General features: G+C 49.5%; 1 protein-coding gene across 4 annotated transcripts in view; it reads left to right on the top strand.

Annotated features, from left to right (window-relative positions):
* The window catches only part of LOC140729240 (phospholipid scramblase 1-like), a 75,065-nt gene extending 63,865 nt beyond the window's left edge, over positions 1–11,200 (top strand). For all 4 annotated transcript variants that reach the window (XM_073048795.1, XM_073048797.1, XM_073048796.1 and 1 more), the window contains 3 exons: positions 4,713–4,874; positions 6,827–6,988; positions 10,496–11,200. In XM_073048795.1, coding sequence (XP_072904896.1) covers positions 4,713–4,874; positions 6,827–6,988; positions 10,496–10,555 — 384 coding nt within the window. In that variant the 3' untranslated portion in view covers positions 10,556–11,200. The remainder of the gene's footprint in view (positions 1–4,712; positions 4,875–6,826; positions 6,989–10,495) is intronic.
* Positions 11,201–17,293: the final 6,093 nt, after the last annotated feature.

The following is a 17,293-nucleotide window of genomic DNA, read 5'->3' as shown; positions in this document are numbered from 1 at the left end:
ACCAATTGTTTGGAATGAAATGAACTTGCCTGGTGTCTGCACCCGTGCCACCCCCCAACCCCGGCATTCCTTCCCTGCCACCTGTCCCACACCCCTCCCACGGTGCTCCATCCTCGCCATTCCCAACATCCTTTACTCCTGCCAGATTTACAAACTCACTCTCCGCTCCACGCTGACAAATACAGTGCAGAAGTCTAGCTATATATATATGTGCCTAAGACTTTAGCACAGTACCATACCTGTGATAAATATATAAATGAATCTAATCAATTAATCTGTGCGAAGAGTATGCAAGACCAGCTGTTCACTGTATCTCAGCATGTGACTATTATTCTCTCTCCACAGCCGCTGCTGCCCTGCTGAATATTTTCAGCGTTCACTTTATCTATTTAAATTTTATTTTCTTGGAACAGTTCAACTGAAACACACTTCCCCCACCCATGATCCCTCTCTGAAATTTCTTCTCGCCTGCCCAAACAATGCTTAGAGGAAAGCAGAGGCACCACATTCCTTCCGAGCGGCCTGTTGCTAGGTGGGGCCTAGTGAGTGACTCAGGCCCTCCTTTGTGTAGGAGCCGCTGGGTGCAGACCGAAGGGCGTGTGTTGGATTGCCAGGGCTTGGGTCTTTGTAGGAGTCACACAGAAGTGTGTTTGTAATTGCAGAATATCCCAACGTTAGTATTTTTTAAACAATGCTTCACATCGTGATAATGACTCAGGCTGCAGATGTCTTTCCATCGAGACGTTACCTTGGGACTGACTGTTGGCCCAATACCAGGAGTATTCTTGCAGCTGACTCCTTAGGGAGGCTTGGCAGAAGGAGAAACTATTACCTCTGACAGAATAGGGGGCACAGTGGGTAGAGCCATTGCCTTGTAACTGGTAGATGAGACAAAGTACAAATTAGCTGATGTTGATCTTGCACAGGAATTGATATCATAAGACATAGGAGCAGAATTAGGCAATTAGGCAATTAGGCCCATTAAGACTGCCCCACTATTAAATCAGGGCTGGTTTACTTTTCTTTTCAACCCCATTCTCCTGCTGTCTTCCTGTAACTTTGACCCCCTGACTAATCGAGGACCTATCAATCTCCGCTTTAGATATACCCAGTGACCTGGCCTCCACAGCCATCTGAATTCCACAGATTCAACATCTTTTGGGTAAAGAAATTCCTCCTTATCTCCATTCTAAAAGGATATCCTTCTATTCTGAAGCTGTGCCTTCTGGTCCTAGACTCCCCCATTTTAGTAAACATCCTCTCCACATCTACTCTACCAAGGCCTTTTACCATTCAATAGGTTTCGATGATATTTCTGCCCCACATTTCTTCTAAACTCCAGCGAGTATAGGCCCAGAGTTATCAAATGCTCTTTGTTAATCTATGTTAATCCTTTAATTTCTGGAATCATTCACATGGATGTCCTCTGGACCCCCTCCAATATCAGCTCATCTTTTCTCAAATAAGGGGATTAAAAACTGCTCACAGTACTCTTAGATGTGTTCTGACCAGTGCTTTACAAAGCCTCAGCGTTACATCCTCATTCTTGTATTCTAGCCCTCTCAAAATGAATACTAACGTTGTACTTACTTTCTTTACCACCGACACACCCAACTGGTGTTCCACAGGGGTCGGTGTTGGGACTGCTTTTTATGCAGTATATCAATGATTTAGATGCTGGAATAGATGGCTTTGTTGCCAAGTTTGCAGATGATATGAAGTTTGGTGGATGGGTCGGGTAGTGTTGAGGAAACAGGTAGGATGCAGAAGGACTTAGACAGATTAGGAGAATGGGCAAGAGAGTGGCAAATGAAATACAATGTTAGAAAATGCATGGACATGCACTTTGGTATTAGAAATAAATGTGCTGACTATTTTCTAAATGGGGAGAAAATCCAAAAATCTGAGATGCAAAGGGATTTGGGAGTCCTTGTGCAGAACACCTTAAAGGTTAACTTGCAGGTTGGTCAGTGGTGAGGAAGGCAAATGCCATGTTTGCATTAATTTCAAGAGGTCTAGAATACAAGAGCAGGGATGTGATGCTGAGGCTTTATAAGGCACTTGTGAGGCCTCACCTTGAGTATTGTGAACAGTTTTGGGCCCCTCGTCTTAGAAAAGAAGTGCTGACATTGGAGAGGGTCCAGAGGAAGTTCCATTGGAGAGATTCCAGGAATGAAAGGGTTATCATACGAGGAACACTTGATAGCTCTGGGTCTGTATCCGCTGAAATTCAGAAGGATGAGGGGGGATCTCATTGAAACCTTTCAAATGTTGAAAGGCCTAGACAGAGTGGATGTGGAAAGGATGTCTCCCATGGTGGGGGAGTCTAGGACAAGAGGGCACAGCCTCAGGTTAAAGGGGCGTCCATTTAAAATAGGTGCGGAAAAATTTCTTTAGCCAGAGGGTGGTAAATTTGTGGAGTTTATATGGAAGCCAGGTCATTGTGTGTATTTAAGGCAGAGCTTGATAGGTTCTTGATTAGATGCAGCATCACAGGTTACAGGGAGAAGGTCCAGGGAGTGGGGCTGAGGAGGGATAAAAAAGGATCAGCCATGATTGAATGATGGAGCAGATTTGATGGGCCAAATGGCCTAATTCTGTTCCTAAGGTCTTATGGCCTAACCTGCAATTTAACCTTCAGGAAATCCTGCATGAACACTCCCAAGTCCCTTGGAATTCCTTAGCTTTGAAATTATTCCCCATGTAGAAAATGATCTACACTTTTATTCCTTCTACCAAAGTGCACGTCCCTACACTGAATTCCATCTGCCCATTCTCCTAATCTGTCTAAGCCTACCAACTTCCTCAACACTACCTGTCCCTCCACCAATCTTTGTATCACCCGCAGACTTGGCCACAAATCCATCAATTCTGTTATCCATGTCATTGACATATAACGTGAAAAGTAGCGGGTCTCAACACCCACTGAGAGGACCACGAGTTGCTGGTTGGAACCCGTTGATAGATGAATTGGTCGGGCAGTTAGGTTTGGAACTGAAGGTCTGAGTAGTAGTGCTGTGGATAGAGTCGATGCCTCGTCGGTCCAGGGACCCAGGCTGACTTCCGGTGCTCTGTGCGTGTGTGTGAGAGACTCCATGGGCTTCCCCCAGCTACAACAGTTTCTACCCACATCTCAGTGCTGTTGATGGTAGGTATTGTGGCTATGTGGTAGACCTTGTACAGAGGAAAGCAGTCAGACGTGAGATGATTCAAAAGATAGAAACTTTAAACAGAAGATTGCAAGCCCTAGATGGCTTAACATTATGCCAACAGGCTATTGAAATCAAAAAGTCCACTGCTCGGGCATGGTGTTCGGGTAATTCAACTATGGGGGCATCAAAACATTGCCCTTTTCCTCCAACAGATCCAAGACTTACTAGTTGGTAGATTAATTGGTCATTGTAAGTTGTCCATGATTAGGCTGGGATTAAATTGGGGATTGCTGGGCGGCCTGGCTCAAAGGGCTGGAAGGACCTGTTCCGCATTGTGAAAAGATTTGTTCTGGCGTACCTCCATCCACAGTAACATAGTGGTCAGCACAACGCTTTACTGTACAGGCGGCCCAGGTTATATTCCTGCCGCTGCCTGTAAGGAGTTTGTACATTCTCCCCGTGACCACGTTGGTTTCCTCCGGGTGCTCCGGTTTCCTCCCACAGTCCAAAGACATACTGGATGTTAGGTTAATTGATCATTGTAAATTGTCCCGTGATTAGGCTATGGTTAAGTGCGGCGGGGTGGGGGGAGATTGCTGGACAGAGTGGCTGAAAGAGCCTATTCCACAATATATAAGTATATTAATAACAAAGATGGATTTGCAGGCAGGGGTCAGGTTGGTAACTTGTCACACAATCCAAGACACGATGAAAAGATTTGTTTGCTTGCTTCTATACCTCAGTACACTGAGGTGGTAGAATAGCGAATTGAATGCAGAATATCGTGTTGCAGTTACGGGGAAAGATAGTAAGGTTCCAGGGTCACCACGAGGTAGATTGAGAGATGGAGAGTTCATCTCCACTATACAAGAGGTCTATTCAGAGGTCTTATAACAGTGGGGTAGAAGCTGTCCTTGAGCCTAGTGGTACGTGTTTTCAGGCTTTTGTATCTTCTGCCCGATGGGAGAGGGGGGAAGAGAGAATGATTACAGTAGAAGATTATTTTGGCTGCTTTTCTGAGGCAGCAGGAAGTGTAGGTGGAGTCGGTGATGGACAGGCTGGTTTCTGCAATGGGCTGAGCTGTGTCCACAACTCTCCGCAGTTTTTTGGCTCACTTGCGAAGCATAGAGACACAGAGTTACAGAAGAGCAGAGCACAGTGACTCGCCCTTCTGCCCATCTAGTCTGTACTGAACCATTTAAAGTGCCCACTCCCATCAACCTGCACTGGGACCATAGCCCTCCATACCCCTCCCATTCATGTACCTATTCAAACTTCTCTTAAACGTTGAAATCGAGCTTGCATGCACCACGTGTGCTGGTGGTTCGTTCCACGCTCTCACCTCCCTCTGAGTGGAAAAAGTTTCCCTTCACATTCCCCTTAAAACTTTCACCTTTCACCCTTAACCCATGACCTCCAGTTGTGGTCCCAGCTAACCTCATTGAGAAAAGCAGTTGCCGTGCCAAGCTGTGGTACATCTGGTTAGGATACTTTCTCTGGCATTGGTAAACCAGACTCCAGGCACTCAGAACATCCATTTCTTCCTCTTTTTGCCCACAGCTGGAGGTCCAGTCGCCCCCGGGTACCACCATTGGCTACGTGAAGCAAACCTGGCACCCGTTCCTGCCCAAATTCTCCATCCAGAATGTGGAGAGGGCGACAGTCCTACGCGTGGTTGGACCCTGCTTCTCCTGCAACTGCTGCGGGGACGTTGCCTTTGAGGTGAGACACGGGGGTGGAGGAAGGAGGAGGGGAGAGGGGGGCGGTCCGGGGTCGGGTTGTGGGGCAGGTCAAGAGTCAGAGGGTGAGGACTGCGACCCAGTGGAAGCTGAGATGCAACATAAGGGACAAAAGTGGATGAGATGAGTTGATAGGTGTGTATAAGATGACGGGACAAAGATAGGATGGACAGCCAGCACCTTTTTCTGCAAGTCGTAAATGGCTAATGACAGACAACATCCTTTATTTTAACGCCATGGACCCCGCTGTAGTGTGAACAAACTCGCTGGAGAGATGCAGCTGGTAGATATGGAATAGTCTTTTATTCAACAAAGGGAGACACAGCAGGCATCAGTGAGGTGTGGGGATGTGTCAGAGGGTGTGGGGTGTGTTGGGGGGTGTGGGGATGTGACAGAGAGTGTTAGTGTGCGTGGTGTGGGGTATGTCAGGGATTGTGTGGGTGTGTCAGAAGGTGTTAGTGTGAGGGGTGTGGGGTGTGTCAGTGGGTGTTAGTGTGAGGGGTGTGGGGTGTGTTGGGGGGTGTGGGGATGTGACAGAGGGTGTTAGTGTGCGTGGTGTGGGGTATGTCAGAAGGTGTTAGTGTGAGTGGTGTGGGGTGTGTCAGAGGTTAGTGTGAGTGGTGTGGGGTGTGTCAGAGGGTGTTAGTGTGAGGGGTGTGGGGTGTGTCAGAGGTTAGTGTGAGTGGTGTGGGGTGTGTCAGAGGGTGTTAGTGTGAGGGGTGTGGGGTGTGTCAGAGGTTGTTAGTGTGAGGGGTGTGGGGTGTGTCAGAGGGTGTTAGTGTGAGGGGTGTGGGGTGTGTTGGGGGGTGTGGGGATGTGACAGAGGGTGTTAGTGTGCGTGGTGTGGGGTATGTCAGGGATTGTGTGGGGTGTGTCAGAGGTTGTTAGTGTGAGGGGTGTGGGGTGTGTCAGTGGGTGTTAGTGTGAGGGGTGTGGGGTGTGTTGGGGGGTGTGGGGATGTGAGAGAGGGTGTTAGTGTGCGTGGTGTGGGGTATGTCAGGGATTGTGTGGGTGTGTCAGAAGGTGTTAGTGTGAGGGGTCTGGGGATGTGTCAGAGGGTATTAGTGTGAGTGGTGTGGGGTGTGTCAGAGGTTGTTAGTGTGAGTGGTGTGGGGTGTGTCAGTGGGTGTTAGTGTGAGGGATGTGGGATGTGTCAGAGGGTATTAGTGTGAGTGGTGTGGGGTGTGTCAGAGGGTGTTAGTGTGAGTGGTGTGGGGTGTGTCAGAGGGTATTAGTGTGAGGGGTGTGGGGTGTGTTGGGGGGTGTGGGGATGTGACAGAGGGTGTTAGTGTGTGTGGTGTGGGGTGTGTCAGAGGGTGTTAGTGAGGGGTCTGGGGATGTGTCAGAGGGTATTAGTGTGAGGGGTGTGGGGTGTGTTGGGGGGTGTGGGGATGTGACAGAGGGTGTTAGTGTGAGGGGTGTGGGGTATGTCAGGAGGTGTTAGTGTGAGTGGTGTGGGGTGTGTCAGAGGGTATTAGTGTGAGGGGTGTGGGGTGTGTTGGGGGGTGTGGGGATGTGACAGAGGGTGTTAGTGTGTGTGGTGTGGGGTGTGTCAGAGGGTGTTAGTGAGGGGTCTGGGGATGTGTCAGAGGGTATTAGTGTGAGTGGTGTGGGGTGTGTCAGAGGTTAGTGTGAGGGGTGTGGGATGTGTCAGAGGTTGTTAGTGTGAGGGGTGTGGGGTGTGTCAGTGGGTGTTAGTGTGAGGGGTGTGGGGTGTGTTGGGGGGTGTGGGATGTGACAGAGGGTGTTAGTGTGCGTGGTGTGGGGTATGTCAGAGGTTGTTAGTGTGAGGGGTGTGGGATGTGTCGGGTGTTAGTGTGAGGGGTGTGGGGATGTGACAGAGGGTGTTGGTGTGGGGTGTGTCGGGGATTGTGTGGGTGTGTCAGAGGTGTTAGTGTGAGGGAGAGTTACACTCCCCTGTTCGCCTGTGTACAGGTAAAGCCTCCCGATGAGTCTCGGAACATCGGCCGGATCAGTAAGCAGTGGAGCGGCATATTAAAGGAGGCTCTGACGGACACGGATAATTTTGGCGTGCAGTTCCCCATGGACCTGGACGTGAAAATGAAGGCCACACTCTTGGGAGCCTGTTTTCTCATCGTACGTATTGGTGCATGTCGGGCTGTACACAGCCTGCCACATCCTGAAATAGTGTTCCCTTCTCCCTGGTGCCGTGCGTCACTCAAACCCTGACACTGCGTACAGATCCCACGACCAGCGTCCCTCTGCAACCCTCGTATCTAAGGTAGATACAGATCTGTCTGTCCCTGAAACAGTCTGCGTGTCTGAAGTACACACGCACACACTCTTCCTTTTTATGGGATGGTGGATTTGGGATTCTGTGAGTGAACTGTGCACCTGAGTGTCATGGAGACACACAACACAAAAACAGGACCTTCAACCCATTGAAATTTGCTAATTATCATCCCCCCCGCCCCCGATCTCACCACGCACCCCACACACAAGGGTAACCCTTTCAATCCCAGAGTCATTTTCATGGACCTCCTTTGAACCCTGTCCAGTGTCAGCAGATCCTTCCTTAGAAAAGGGGCCAAAAACTGCTCACAACACTCCAAGCCTCAACATTTCAACCTTGCTTTTTAGAATTTATGTAATTGATTAAACACATTTATTTATTTCTTGATAATCAATTTATAATTTGTAATAAAGTTCATATTAATTGGGTGATTAAATTAATTAACCTTGTCAAAAGCCTTCTGGAAGTCCAAACATACAACATCCACTGCATCCCCTTTATCTATCCTACTTGTAATCTCCTCAAAGAATTCCAACAGGTTGGTCAGGCAGGATTCTCCCCCCGGGACTATGGCAGAATGTTGGTTATTGAAAGACCATAACCAACTCATCTGCTATCTCTTCAGCAACCTCTTTCAGAAATCTGGGATGCGGTCCATCTCGTCTGGGTGACTTATCCACTTCAAGACGTTTGAGTTTGCCTTGCATTTTTACCTTTGTAATAGCAATGGCACTCACTGCTGCTCCCTGACACTCACGGATCTCTGGCACACAGCTAGTGGCTTCCACAGTAAAGACTGAAACAAAGGACTTATTAAGTTCATCTGCCACTACTTTGTCCCCTGTTATTACCTCACCAGATTCATTTTCCAGTGGTCCAATATCAACTCTCGCCTCCCTTTTACTCTTTATATAACTGAAAATAAAGTTCAGTATCCTGTTTTATATTATTGGCTAGTTTGCCCTCATATTTCAACTTTCCCCTTCTTATGGTTTTTTTCTTTGCCTTTTGTTGCACCTATCTATCCTGCGTCTTGTGACCTATTCCCAGAAACTTCAGCAAACACTGCTCTGTCATCGTCTCTGCCAGTATCCCCCTGGGCAAGTTCCTCTCTCGTGCCTCTGTAATTCCCTTTATTCCATTGTGATACTGATGCATGTGACTTAAACTTCCCCCTCTCAAGTTGCAGTATGAATTCAGTCATGATCACTGCCTCCTCAGGGTTCCTTTATGTTAAGCTGACTAATAAGATCTGGGTTATTACACAAAAGCCAATCTATGATAGCCTCTCTTTGAGTAGGCTCAAGCACAAGCTGCTGTAAAAAGCCACCTTGTAGGTATTCAACCAATTCCCTCTCTTGCGCTCTGTGACACCAACCTGATTTTCCCAATCCCCTTGTATATTGAAGTCCCCTTTACAATAGTGTCATTACCTTTATTACAAGCCCTTTCCAGCTCCCTTTGCAATCTCAGCCCCACATCCTGACTACTATCTGGAGGCCTATATAGGATTCCCATCATAGTTTTTTACCCTTGCAGTTTCTCAACTCCAGCCAGAAAGATTCAACATTCTCTGACCCAATGTCACCTCTTTCTAAAAGTGTAATTCCATCTCTTACAACAGAGCCATCACCGCCTGTACCTTCCTGCCTGTCCTTTGACGTTAAGCTCCCAACTATGGCCTTCTTTCAGCCACAACTCGGTGATGCCTACAACGACAGACTGACCGATCTGAATTGTGTCACAGTTTCATCCACCTTATCCCGAACACTACGCGCATTTCAATACAGCACCTTCAGTCCTGCATGCTTCACCCTTTTGAATTTTGCCTCTGTGGTACAATTTAACTCTATGCTCTGTCAGCATTTGTACCCAATCATTGGCTTGTCCTTCCTTACATTCATGTTACACGCATCATCTACTTGTAAACCTGCTGGCTGATCCTCAGCTCTATCACACTGGTTCTCATCCCCCTGTCTTATTAGCTTAAACCACTCCCAACGGCTCTGTCAAACCGGCCCGCCAGGATATTGGTCCCCCTGGGATTCAACTGCAACCTGTCCCTTTTGTATGGTCACATCTGCCCCAGAGGAGGTCCCAATAATCCAGAAATCTGCCCCCTGCTCCAATGCTTCAGCCACACATTGATCTGCTACCTCATTCCATTCCTATCCTCACTGCACGTGGCACAGGCAGCAATCCTGAGATTACTACCCTTGAGGTCCTGCATCCCAGCTTCCTTCCTAACTCCCTGTAGTCTGTTTTCAGGACCTTCTCCCTTTTTCTACCCATGTCATTGGTACCAATATGTACCACGACCTCTGGCTGCTCACCCTCCCTCTTCAGGATATTGTAGATGCGGTCAGAAATATCGCAAACCCTGGCACCTGGGAGGCAAACTACCGCCGTGTTTCTTTTTCGCGTCCACAGAATTGCCTATCTGCCCCCCTGACTATAGAGTCCCCTATTACTGCTGCCATCTTGTTCAGTTCCCTACCTTTCGGAGCCAAGTGGCCAGCCATTGTGCTTCCCCCAGGTGGATCGATCCCCCCCAGCAGTACTCAAAATGGAGTACTTGTTGTTGAGGGGGACAGCCACAGGGGTGCTCTCCACTATCTGATGTTTTCCCTTCCCTCTCCTGATAGTCACCCGCTTATCTGTCTCCTGTAGCCTTGGGTGACTACCTCCCTGTAGCTATCACCTCCTCACTTTCCCTAACAAGCCAAAGGTCATCAGGCTGCAGCTCCAGTTCCCTGACGCGGGCTCTAACGGAGCTGTATCTCGATGCGCCTGGCACAGATGTGGCCATCGGGTAGGCTGGGAGTCTCCTGGAAATCCCATATCTGACACCCAGAACAGAACACTGGCCCTGCAGACATAACCCGTATTCCTTCAAGGGTTAAATAAGAAAAAGGTATAAATAAGCCCATCTGCTTTCCTCGCCTCTGCCTGTTGAGCCACAGCTGACAATGAGTGCTCCGCTAAGACAGTACCTCTCTTTTATGGAGACTGGGTTTTTCAGGCTCCGCTCCGGACCTGCGCGGGAACACCTCCTAGTGCGTCCCCAGGCACACCCCTCCCGCGGCACTCCACCCTCGCCATTCCCAACTTCCTGTGCTCCCACCAGAATAGCAGACTCACTGTCCACTGCACATTGGCAAATACAGTACTGTGCAAAAGTCTTAGGCACCCTAGTGATATGTGTGTCCCGCAGAAATGCGCACAATTCTGAATACGTACTTTGATAGTAATTTATTCTGACTTTGAATACATATCAAGCCGATGTCTCTTGTAAGGTGCGTTCTCATCTGCTGCAGAGTAACCACGCATCTCTTTCCTTTCTCCGGCAGGATTTCATGTTCTTTGAGCAAGGACCGAAAGCCAAACAGCGGGATGGAGTCTGGCAGTAAGCTCCGCCCTGCCGCGTGGACGCACAGAAGGCCGAGAGGAGCTGGCCGCTTGTGTCCTGCGGAGGTCCTCGCTTGGACTGGAGGCACTGGAAGGCAGCTCACAGTCCAGAACAGTTTACGCAAAAGCCAGGAGCGATCTCGCTGTGGGCTGGGATCGTTCTTGTCTTTCCGGAGGGAGGGTAGCGGGAGAGTGCTTCAGGATATCTAACCGTTCAGCTGCTGCTATGGAACTGGCTTGGCCAAGGCCACCTCCCACAGCCTCTCTGGCTACTGCTACTGCCCTCCCCCCCGCTACTGCCTCCTACCCCCAAAGATTAATCGCTAAAGCTTTACGTGTGATCGTCGTGCCCAGAGGAGGACCTTCTCCACATCAGATCCCAAGGGGCGGATCAGGAGATGCTGCCACCAGTGGGAGAGGCTCGAACGAGGGGGCAGTGTTGCAGGAATAAGACCATAAGATATAGGGGCAGAATTAAGCCATTTGGCCCATCAAGTCTGCTCCGCCATTTCATCATGGCTGATCCATTTCCTTCTCAGCCCCATCTCCTGCCTTCTCCCCTTATCCCTTCAAGCCCTGACCAGTCAAGAACTTATCAACCTCTGCCTTAAATATACATAAAGACTTGGCCGCCACGGCTGCCTGGAGGAGGTTGTCATAATTTTATGCTGAGGCGTGTGGGAGCCTCTTCTCGCGGTGGCTGTGGGGGGGTGGGGAATGGTCACTGAGGTTCTGTACCCCGCCAGCGGGGGGAGGGGAATCAACAAGTGATCAGGGGATCAAAGGCATGGGGGTCTGGGGCCAAGGAGGAGATGTGGCCTGGGCACTGCAGCAATGATAGTGCTGAGTGCCAGGGCAGGTAAGAAGGGCCAAGTGGCCTGCTGTGATGTTCCCGCACTCCCTTCCCTCCTCTGTGGACCGGCAGGGACCGCACTAACCCTCAACCTGGTCACCCACTTCGCGAGCGATGATGCAGGACTCTTGAAGGGTGCAGGGCTAAGGGGAGGAATGGGGGGTGGGGAGATGATGAGGCCCACCCTCAGGCAATCCATGGCACATGCTCTTCACCCTCCACACTCAGCTGGGCTGGGGGCCAGGACCTCCCGATACAAGGGTCAGAGCTGGTTCAGTTACTCGACTAGAGATGGAGGTGCCCAACACTGCCTGCTCAGAGGCTGCAGCAATGAGATGGGGAAACATAGCACAGTGTGTCTTTCTGCGATCAGTGTAAGGGTTAATAGACTGTCGAGAAGGGTTAATCACATGACTACATTAGTTCATTGGGAGTGTAAGGGTTAATAGACTGTCGAGAAGGGTTAATCACATGACTGTACGTTAGTTCATTGGGAGTGTAAGGGTTAATCACTGTCACTGTACGGTCAGTTCATTGGGCCCTATAAGGGTCAATTACTGTGCAGTTTATTGGGCAGCGTGAGGATTAATTACTGTACAGTCTATCTGGCAGTGCTAGGGTTAATTACTGTACAGTCTATTGGGCAACGTGAGGATGAGTCACTGTCACTGTCTATCTGGCAGTGCGAGGGTTACTCACACAGAATTACTATTTGTTCAGTAGTGTGGGCAGTGTGAGGGTTGATTACTGTACAGTCTCTATCTGGCAGTGCGAGGGTTACTCACACAGTCACTATTTGTTTGGTAGTGTGGACAGTGCAGGGTTGAATTCCCGCAGTGCACTTTGAAGCTCCACATTGAAGCCGCTGTTTTGCAACTCTGCCCTGAATCACCCTCTTCTGAGGGGTGGGGACGGCCTTTGTCCTGCTGAGAGTTAAACTCCAAAGTCAGAGCCTCTCTCTCCTCTGTCCAGCTCCAGTGTGTGGTGGACACAGATGACGTCACGGTACACGGAGCTGGAGTGGGAAGGGACTCCCAGTGAGCGGGAAGCCTCACAAGTGTTTCGAGCAGTGGGCCCTCCCTCCGTGTGTGAGGAGGCATGAACTATCTCCACTCTGAACCCTTGAGTTCCATCCCAGGGATGAACCCCTGATCAATCCTGACATAGCGTCCACCACCATTGCCTCAGAGACCCCGGTTTTATCCTAACCTGTGTGTGTGTGTGTGTGTGTGTGTGTGTGTGTGTGTGTGTGTGTGTGTGTGTGTGTGTGTGTGTGTGTGTGTGTGGTTTGTACATCCTCTCTGTGACCCCCACGAGCTCCCTTTTCTTCCCTCATCCCAACAGTGTGCGAGGGGGGGAGTGTTCGGTTAATTGTCCCCCGAGGTGTAGGTGGAATGTGGGAGACTGGTTACAGAGAAATCAGCGTTGAATCTGATTGATAAGGGCCAGCACAGACTCAATGGGCTGAATATCCTCCTTTATGTTGTAAGAGCCAAATTAAATGAAGCATGAAATCCCTCGTTTACTACAGAATCACCAATTATGGTGATTTTTCCCCACTTCCTGAGGTGAACATTTCTTGTCAGTTTTCATTTGTGACTTTACACCCCCCACACCTCATTTCCCCACCCTGCAGTCTGTCATCAGAATATTGGTCACCCCGCACATAGCACACTGGTTAAGGCCCAAGCCTGCACCTCTCCAACAGCCTGTTCTAGCTCTGTGGTTTGAAAGGGGAGGGAGAACTTGGTGGGGGAGGGAGTTAGAGAGGAAGGGAGTGGGTGGGGGAAGGGGCGAAGGAGGAGTTGGAGGGGAAGTGAGAGGGAGAGTTTGGGAGAGGAGAAAGGGTTTAAGGCAGTGGTAGGGAGGGATTTTAGGGTGTAGGAGAGAGGGAAGGATTTGGGAGAGTGAGGGAGAGGGGAGGGAGTGGGGAAACAGGTTTGGGAGTGAGGGGGAGGAAGGGCCTTGGGGAGTGAGTGTGGGATCTTGGGGAGAGTGTGTGACAGGAGGAAGGCAGACGAGGGGAGAATGTGGGGGAAAAGAGGGCTTTGGGAGTGGGGAAGAGAGAGAGGAGGAATGTGGGGAGGGAGGAGGGAGTGTGGGTAAGGGGAGGGAGGAGTATGGGGGAAGAAAGGGAGAGGGGAGTGTGGAAGTGGACGAGGCTGGTCGGGGGGGGGAGGGAAGAGAAGAGGAAGAGATGAAGGGATATGGAGGGGGCAGAGAAAGGAGGGGACAGAATTTGGCTCTCCAGGATAAATGAAAAGCTAAAGAGATGAATTGACCCAAGGGGGGGGGGGGGGGGGAGAGGGTAAGAATGTTCCAGAAGGGAAATCGATGAGCAGAATGCAGCTAGGGGCTTGGTAGCTCTCCCCAGCCAATAGACCATGGACAACGCATACAGGATGCTGCAGGTGCTCGGCAGGTACCCGCTGCCTGGACTGCTGAGTTCCTCCAGCATTTTGCATGTTGCTGTGGATTTCCAACATCGGCAGAACCTCTTGTGTGGACCTTTAGACCATGGGCAGGAGGGGAGATGATGAGCACGCACCCTGTCCAAGTGAATCAGATCCCACTCCACATTCCCAATCGGGTTTTCCTCTGACCCCAACCGTCCACATTTTCAAAATTGGGCTGATTCCGTTGAGTGGAGCAGTGGCCAACGCCGTGGGTCAAGAGGAACCTCTAAGCTCAATATTCCAAATTTCCGAGCTTTGTTTGAGCCTCTCCACCGGACAACGACTCGCCATTGACATTCGACTCCAGATAAGGCGTGATATTGGGGTTCCAAGCAGCTCACAGTTATTGATCGAACCCCTTTGCCAGTGGATCAAGCTGGCAGTGGGCGTGGACTCTGACTATGCCCACCCTCCCCACTCACGGTATTGGATGTTCCACATGTCCACACATTTTCCCGCTGCCCATGGGAACGCCAACATTATCCTCATTGCAGCATTCTCGACATTTAAATCATTGAATAATAAATAAATCATTATTGAATGTTCTTGACATTTATTTCCTCCAAGGTTTTTCTACTAATAGCACTACAGAAAATTCGTAGTCAGTGACATACAGCTTGGAACAGCTCCATCGGCCTAACTGTTTCATGCAAGATGCCTCATCCCATAGCCCTTGGGAAAAAGATGGTGACTGTACTATCTATAACCTTATTCTGTAAGCAACCATAAAGTCAACCCTCGGCCTCCTGCACTCCAGGGAAAACAGATCCAGCTTATTCAGTCTCTCCTTATAAGCCTTCTAGTCCTGGTGACATCCTCAAGAAAATCTTCTGCACCCTCCCTACCTGAATCAATTCCTTCCTGTGGTAACAGAACTGCACACAGTGCTCCAGATTAGATTCCGAGTCACTCCTCTCAGAGTTATACAGCAGGGAAACTGGTCCCTGCTGACGAAGATGCCCATCTAGACCAGTTGCATAATGCCCCACTAAACCATTCCAATCCACGTACCTGTCCAAGTGTTTTTTAAACATTATTAACTTCAACCATGTCCTCTGGCTGGTCGATCCATATACTGGGTGAAAAAGTTGCTCTCACATTAAACTAGTGCCCTCTAGTTCTTCATTACTTGGGGAAAAAGACTGGGTGCATTGATCCTGTCTATACCATTCATGGTTTTGTCCACCTCTGTAAGATGGCAAGGTGGAGATACATCTCTACCAAAGGAGATGTAAGGTGCTCCTTCCCTCTACTGGCCTGCAGGTCACCCTTGGGCAAGGTGTAGCTCCTGCTTAGCCACCCGGATCAGGGACAGGTGGTGGATGGTCGTACAAGCAGCTGGTGCAGATCACAAGTCCTGGTTATGTGACCACTGATGCCAGGCAGACAATCTCTGAAGAGTATTGATAGTGGCTGGGGTCACCCGTCTTGTAAAGACACTGCCCAGAAGAAGACAATGGCAAATAACTCAAGGATATTGCCGAGAATGATCATGATCAGACCTCTCCTGCTCTCCACCTCTCTGATGACTCTGGGCATGTACTCAACAAAAGGGGATCTCACTGAAACTATCAGATACCGATACACCTAGATAAAGAGGATGTCTCCTACACAGGGAGAGTCCAGGATCCGAGGGCACAGCCTCTCAATAAAGGGAAATAAGAATAAATGAGATGAGGGGGAATTTCTTCAGCTAGTGAATCCATGGAATTCATTGTTTCCCTGCCATCCAACAGCCGGGAGGGATGGGTGAACGAGTCGCCCCAGTGAGAGGTAAAATCCACCTCATCATGGTGAAGACAGTGCTACTGGGAATGGTGCACCCCTGTGGCACTTTAATATCTTCCTTGCGCAGGTCTCCATCTCTGACCACGGGATCTCACACACACACACGCAGAGACCCAGACACACAGACTGTGTCCCAGTGAGTGGGGAGAGTGTCAAGCATCACCAGCTGATCCAGACACTGAACAGTCAGACCACAGAGAGTTGGAAGGTTACCGTACAACAGGCAGGGTTGCCTTTCTCTTATTCTGTCTGATGGGCGGGCTACACCTCAAAGGAGAGGGTACTCACCAGTTGCTGGGACCTAAAGGGTTAAACTGTGGACCCAAGCTGGATTAACGTCTCACGTGAACAGGTTCCCTTCAACGTTGTACTGCAGACACGCCTTCACCTTCGGGGACTGGGGCCTTGCCAGTGAATTCCATGTCAAGGAATCCAGCCGAGTGATGGAAAGGATTTCTTCTATAGAACAACGTCACCCTTTGAGCTGTCTGTCCACACCTTCAGCACCTTCCTTTCTCGTTGATCAGTTCCAGATCAGAGGGGAGAGATTTAAAAGGAACATCAGGAGCAGTTTCTTCACACAAAGGGTTGTTGTGTGGATTGATCTACTAGAGGTGGCAGTTGAGGCAGGAACATCAGCAACTTTAAAAAAAACCTAGATAGATACATGGATAGGAGAGATCTAGAGGTCCATAGGCCAAACGCACCAAGGCAGGAGCAGTTCACTGGGAAGGGGAGTCAATATGGATAGGAGAGGTCTAGAGGTCGATGGGCTGGTGGGGCCAGTTCACTGGACAGAAGAGTCAGCATGGACCAGAACATGGATAGATCTAGAGGTCCATGGGGCAAACATGGGCAGGTGGGGCCAGTTCACTAGCCACAAGAGTCAGCATGGACCAGAACATGGATAGAAGAGATCTACAGAGCTATGGGCCAGTAGACAATAGGTGCAGGAAGAGGCTATTCGGCCCTTCAAGCCAGCAACTCCATTCAATGTGATCATGTCTGATCATTCACAATCAGTACCCCGTTCCTGCCTTCTCCCCATATCCCTTGACTCCGCTATCTTTAAGAGCTCTATCTAACACTTTCTTGAAAGCATCCAGAGAATCGGCCTCTACTGCCTTCTGTGGCAGAGCATTCCATAGATCCACAACTCTCTGGGTGAAAAAGTTTTTCCTGGACACCGTTCTAAATGGCCTACCCCTTATTCTTAAACTGTGGCCTCTGGTTCTGGACTCCCCCAACATCGGGAACATGTTTCCTGCCTCTAGTGTTGTAGATTATTAAGGTAGATAGATAGATCTACAAGACTACGGACACACCCTCCTTAAATTTCTCTATATCTCTCCCTTCTTAAAAAATACTCCTTATAATCTAACACTGTCCTGACAAAGGGTCTCAGCCAGAAATAGCGACTGTTAATCTCTCTCCATAGATGCTGTCTGACCTGCTGAGATCCTCCAGCATTTTGTGGGTGTTGCTCTGGATTTCCAGCAAATGCAGATCCTCGTCTTTCTGTAGTGTGCAGGACTGCTTGGAACTGTTTAGTCCAGCGACGACGCAAGTTCAGGCTGTGGTGATGTGAGGCAAAGGCCGTAGGTAGATTTAATTTGTTTAGTTTTTCTTTAGTCTTTCTTATT

The sequence above is a fragment of the Hemitrygon akajei genome, chromosome 6 (genome assembly GCF_048418815.1).
Source record: "Hemitrygon akajei chromosome 6, sHemAka1.3, whole genome shotgun sequence".
NCBI lineage: Eukaryota > Metazoa > Chordata > Chondrichthyes > Myliobatiformes > Dasyatidae > Hemitrygon > Hemitrygon akajei.
This window is presented reverse-complemented; position numbering and strand designations above follow the sequence as displayed.